This window comes from Oncorhynchus mykiss, chromosome 5 (genome assembly GCF_013265735.2).
Source record: "Oncorhynchus mykiss isolate Arlee chromosome 5, USDA_OmykA_1.1, whole genome shotgun sequence".
Lineage (NCBI taxonomy): Eukaryota > Metazoa > Chordata > Actinopteri > Salmoniformes > Salmonidae > Oncorhynchus > Oncorhynchus mykiss.
The window spans coordinates 64488526-64494525 of record NC_048569.1 but is presented as its reverse complement, the minus strand read 5'-3'; the positions used below and the strand labels follow the sequence as shown (position 1 = coordinate 64494525).

The window sequence follows — 6000 nt, the reverse complement described above, 5'->3', positions numbered from 1 at the left end:
TCGAGAGAACGGCTGGGAATCATGATTACTCAAGCTAGCTGGAGTATGCCCAGACAAGATCGCACGCTGATATTATACCATCCTCATCACGATCTAAATCACTCAGAAACAATGTGACAACTCACAAGCCCCACCACCTATCCCATACTTGTGAAATATGTGTCGCAAGAGTGAAACCAGCGTGGTATCTAACTATTTGATTACCTAATGACCGAGTTCATTGGAATGCAAACTTATTTAATGTGGAATGGAATGCATGACAAATAATGTGTCAAGATTATGCATAAATCTAAGATTAAACCTTGATGAAAGCTAACCAGACCTTCCTGACAGGTCACAGTTTGACACAGCTGTTTAGTTAATATGAAAATATGACATTGAAACTTCATGTATATTTGGTATTTATTTAGAGTCCTTTTGTGTATACATAAACAGCTATGGCTAGATGAATGTACAGAACAGCATCATGTTCGACATACAAAGAATGGCCAACCAGGACCTATTCGAAGGCACCAATCCTAATGGAAATAGTTTGATTACAAATGAAACACACACCACCCAGAACAAGGCTAACCGAGTGCCTTTTATGATGGAAACCTGGAGGTGACTCAAACACCATTACATTTTCATACTATTGTTTCATGGGTAAATTTGGTCTGGGGATTCAGTAATACACAACAACAACACTTCACTGAAGCTGGTCCAGGTGGTTCTCATTTCTGGAATTCAAAGCAGTTTTTAAAAGTCTGGAAGTCCGTAGGGACCAGGTCTCCGCAGGAGGCCCTTGCCATTCCACAGTCACAGGTCACTTCTCAGTCAGCTCTCTGAGCCTCACAATCACTACCAGCTGACTGATATGTCGTCAGTCCTCCTGGGCCAAGCAGGGCCAGGCCGGACAGTCAGTGTACAGGAGCACTTCTTCACAAATGAGCTCAATCAGTCCAGTCCAATCTTTGAACTTTGCACAGAACAGTATTAACAGCTTGCAACAAATGACTCGAATGGTAAGATGTATCTTTACAACCCTTAAAGGCTCATGTTAAGGCATCTGGTTTGCGTTGTGAACTTGGAATCTGATCCATTTGTGGCAATCTTAAAGGGCACTAGTCCAGGTAGGAACTGGTTTGATATGGGCCAGAGAACATGTACATGTGAGAAAAAAACAACGTACTTACATGCATATTTACACGCATTCTCCATGCAGTATGAAAAATTTCACAATATTAGAAGATACAGTATTTGTGGCTCATAGTGGCTAACAGGGGTGATCGTGATTGCAAAATAGCTGAACAGCGCTGGTATAATAGACATTTCCAACCGTGAGAATAAAGTAATCTATAATTAATCAATAAGGCACGAGGGGATGTGGTATACGGCCAATATTCCACGGCTAAGGGCTGTTCTGATGCACTATGCAACGCAGCGTGCCTGGATACAGCCGTTAGCCGTGATATAGTGGCCATATACCACAAACCCCAGAGGTGCCTTATTGCTATTATAATCTGGTTACCAACATAATTAGAGCAGTACAAATAAAGGTTTTGTCATACCCATTGTATATGGTCTGATATATGATATCATTCAGGGCTCGAACCACCCAGTTTATAATAGAAAATAAATGAGAAGGCCCTTCCAAATACCTTCAATTCAAACCGAAGGAGCAATGTTACTGTTAAAACATTTCTATATAAAAAATAGGGAAGCCAGAATGGCATAGCTAAAAACTGAAAAGCTAAAATCTTTATGGCAAATTTTTGCAGTGATTGTTTGTGATCTAGTGGTATATCACTCTGGAACATCCAAGGAAAGCTTACACAATCAACAACATTTCTAACTCTCTGCACTCCATGTCACATAGGTGAAACATTCAACATATCAATCCCAAACTTCCACTGAAGTTCAGATTACTCCTCCGACTAAGGTGCACTAAAACTAATCTCCTCAGAGAACAGTCTCTTTCTTTCTAATGTGAATGTTTGGTACTCTCTCCTAATCTATTGTGTAAAATAAAGTTAAAAAAAAAAACATACAAAAAAATGTTTGTGAACATCAACCATGATAAACATTCATGATTAAAAAAAAAGTCCTCTCCCATTCGTGGGGAGAGGGAGACATGTCTTCGGAAAGGGGCTGGTGCACTCAGGCCATAGAGGGTTCTGGTATTGTGTGCAGCCCCTTCACTCAGCCCAGTGGTTTGTGGGAGTTTGTGGTGAGAGTGGTTGACATAGTCTGGGGGCCCCTGGGTTGGCCCCTCTCACACAGGCCCTGGGTAGCTGTAATGGTTGTTGTGCTCTGCATCGGCCATCTGCAGGCTGGGTTTGCGCTCCAGTTCCTCGCTCTCAGCCGTCTCTTGGCTGGAGCAGCGGGGAGGACGCTGCTTGAAGAAGTCTGATACGTAGCGCACCTGTAAAGAGAAGAGGGACATAGTGTGGGTCAGACAGAGTGAGAGGACCAAGGGCAGGGCTAGAAAGTATGATTGTATATGTCTGGTTGTGGAGGGCACCATGCAGCTGCTCCACATCTGACAGGAACACACAGTGCGCTGCATAACCCCTCCAGCTCTCTAACCAGGCCAGAGACATCATAAAACATTGGGTCTGGGAGGGTCCCTAATTGCATACAGAAGTCTGAAATACGAACTGAGGCTTCGCTTTTCAATATGTATCCCCCACGTCTCCGAGACTTCCAAAAGGCGTTGCTGAAAGAGGTTCGATCAAAACAGGGGACTAGGAACAATAAAAAGCCAGCAGGCAACACTCACGTTGAGGATGGCGATGAGAGCGCCTTGGAGGAAGCCCACCAGAACGTCGCTCCAGTGGTGCTTGTAATCAGACACGCGGGTGTAGCCCACGTACACCGCAAAGGCCACAAGGAAGAACTGGATTGTGGGCCGGAGGAGTCTTGCCCACTTAGCCCTCAGTCTCGCCTGGACATACAACTAGAGAGAATGAGAGGGAGGAGATGTTGTAGTTCTCTCATAAGTAGAGCTGTTTTTGTAGAAAATTTGCCTTTACTGCTGATTGAGGTCATTTGTGGTTTTTGTGTTGTAGTGAACCATCTTACCAAATAAGGCAATGTTATTTGACTGTAAACTGGCCCCAGTTACACTAAGCCTACCATCATGCCTCAATGAATGTCTGAAACACAGCATTTGTTAGTAAATGTTTCTTTCATGTAAACAGTGTGCAAGTCCATTCTTCAATTGGCTATGTAATATGAAAGCATGTTGTTTAGCTATTTCACAATGCTAACCATCACATCATCAGTACATGTAGACAAACATTTAAAAGGCAAGAATGTATCTTTAAAGAGTTTGCCTTTTCATACTAAATCAACTCCCCAGCAAAAACAGATTTGGTATGCTTAAAAATCGCATAAAGCGTGAAAAGGTGTTGAATGTTGATCTAATTTATGCCTACGGACTGAAAACCCTTTTCACAGAAGAGGAGAGTTGCTGCCAGAATGTCTATCTGGCGCTCTCATTTCTCTGGGCTGCTACCAGGCTCCTGCCGCAGTAGGTGTGTTAGTTGGCATCCATGCATGCCCTCCTACCACACACACACACTCTATCTCAGCATTCAACACTGTAGGACACTTGTAGGGACAAGGAGATATGAATCACGTATACTAGGGAACATCAAAGGGCCTGTGACATGACCAAACAATGACTAATTGCTTTGATTGGCATTGAGGGCCGGCTGTCTGCTCGAGGCGCCTGCCTGCTCTGTCTGTCCATAGACAAGGCCCAGCACACTTGAACTGGATTACTAGAAACAGAACACGGGCCTTCATCTCCAGTCAATAACAGTCCAGTCCAGCAGGGCATTAGCCTTTGTGTCCAAATTCCTCAGCTGAACTTCTGACTTGCCCTTATATGTGCACAATCCCTATCTGTCTATCCTGTCCTATTCTGAATTTCATATTTTCCCCATGAATCCTGTTTCAAATGGAGAGACATTGCATCAATTGACTCCCCTTGAGACTGCTGAATATGAGGGTGTGTGTGTGTGTAGTTTACTCACTGCTAGAAACAGCATACAGTACATCCCAAAGGAGGAGTGGCCAGAGTAGAAGGACAGCCTGGAAAATAGAGAGAAAACAAATATGTTGTTAAAACCTTTTTCTGTCATGGCTGTGTAGAGGCCACAGTGGATGTATTCTGTGTTTTTCTACCATAGTGTAAAGCAGTGGTCACCAACCCTGGATCTAGTCCTACAGCGTATGCAGGCATTGGTTCCAGTACAGCACTAACCACTGGCATTGAGCATTGCACATATCAACAATATTTCCCTGACACCCTCTACTTCAGTAACTACCTGGACTCAGTGACGTGCCGAGGATTGCCGGTGCAGTTGATATCCAGCACGTAGCCTTTGCAGACCTTGGGGTTGCAGACGGCCATGAAGTTGGGCCGAGGGCGTCCGATGGAGAACTTGGCCAGGTCCGTCAGTGATTGGCTGACAGCTGCCCCAAACAGAAAGGTACCCAGCACCTTGTAGAGTGCCGCCACGTACCCGTTGAACTCAGAGTTAGAGTGGATCCTCTTACTGTAGACAAGGTAGGCCTCTCCTGATGATATCTATCGGAAGAGAGAAAGAGGCTTAAATTACATGCAACACTCGAATATGACAGCTAATATCTGGTCCACTGGCTGCTTATAGAAATGGCTGTTTGTGAGACTGGTCTGTAATCAGTGTAGTAGATATTATTTAGCTCACCTAGGTTTCAGCGAGGAAAGTATAGGGAGGGACTCACAATGATGACAGTGCAGGAGATGGTGACTGCAGCCAGCAAGCCGTGGGTGATGGTGTCAGGTTTGAGGGGGTACTTGATGTCCTCATCGTCACAGTACACACCCCTCAGGTAGGGCCGGAACACAACAGTCATGATGAGGAAGGGCAGAGCGGCTATGAGAAGAGAAAAACGTCAGGCAACTCGTTAATTCACTTCAACAGATAATTTTATAACTGTTCGCAACACTGATATGCTCCCATTGATGACATCATTTCATACACTTTTTTCCTTCCAGCACCTGAACCAGCAGGATGAGAATGTTCTTTTCTTATTTTCTTCTTTCATTAATTCACTTCAACTACCAACATTGATTATTCCTATAATAAAGGGTGATAAAGTACACCGGGAATGATTGATGATAATGCTGTTGATCCAAGCTAACATACAACGATTTTATGGGAGCATTCCATCTGTGAAATAACAGATATTTTCCATTTCCAGAAACCCAGACATTACATCACTATTCAATCTGGGAGGTTAAATGTTTCTTCAAGGTTTTCTGAGTAGATTTTTTCCTCCTTTCCTGAAGACCTTTTTTAGTGGAACAACGCTGTCCTGAAAATATACTACATTCATAGCCCAGAAAGGCACCGCATACCAAAGCAGAGCTCAGCACACATTGACGTAGGCTGTGAAATGTCATGGTACATCCGCACAGTAAGGGATTAAAAAACAAACCGTAGACTCAGATGTACACCCCCACCCCAGTGCTACTCCTTAGAAAACTGACTGATGTGGTGGTGTGCACAAACAAATATATCCGCTCAAGGTTACCGAGTGGATGGAAAATGGCCTTGAGACGTTCGGAAACGTCTCCAAAACCACACACACTCTGGACATGTGTGATGCAAAGCCACAAACACACCATGAGGAAGGCATTACACGTTTGTTACTGTAGTTCCTGTTGATACACTTAATGAATAATGCTCTTCCTAGTCTGCAAATTAAAACAGATATGTGAAAAATACTTCATTGGCACAACTGTTAGGAATGTATTTTTTCTCTTCTCCTACAAGCCTGGAGCTCTTTTGTGTAAAACCAGGAGTGGAACAAAGACCTAGGGCATGTGTGAACTCTCCCCACCCTGAAACCCTCCAGTCAGCTCCCCTACCCAGGATGGCAGACAGCCTTGAGCATATAGAAATGTCATGAGTCTGCATACTAAATGAAAGACAAATACTACATACACTGAAAAATGTTGTTTCA

General features: G+C 43.8%; 1 protein-coding gene across 4 annotated transcripts in view; it reads right to left on the bottom strand.

The window, feature by feature from the left end:
* Window positions 1-384: 384 nt before the first annotated feature.
* Window positions 385-6000, bottom strand: part of LOC110524325 (phospholipid phosphatase 2) — a 33207-nt gene continuing 27591 nt past the window's right edge. For all 4 annotated transcript variants that reach the window (XM_021603864.2, XM_036978073.1, XM_021603865.2 and 1 more), the window contains 5 exons: window positions 4756-4907; window positions 4317-4579; window positions 4023-4080; window positions 2762-2938; window positions 385-2404 (listed from right to left, as the gene is read on the bottom strand). In XM_021603864.2, the coding sequence (XP_021459539.1) occupies window positions 2255-2404; window positions 2762-2938; window positions 4023-4080; window positions 4317-4579; window positions 4756-4887 (780 nt within the window). In that variant the 5' untranslated portion in view covers window positions 4888-4907 and the 3' untranslated portion in view covers window positions 385-2254. The remainder of the gene's footprint in view (window positions 2405-2761; window positions 2939-4022; window positions 4081-4316; window positions 4580-4755; window positions 4908-6000) is intronic.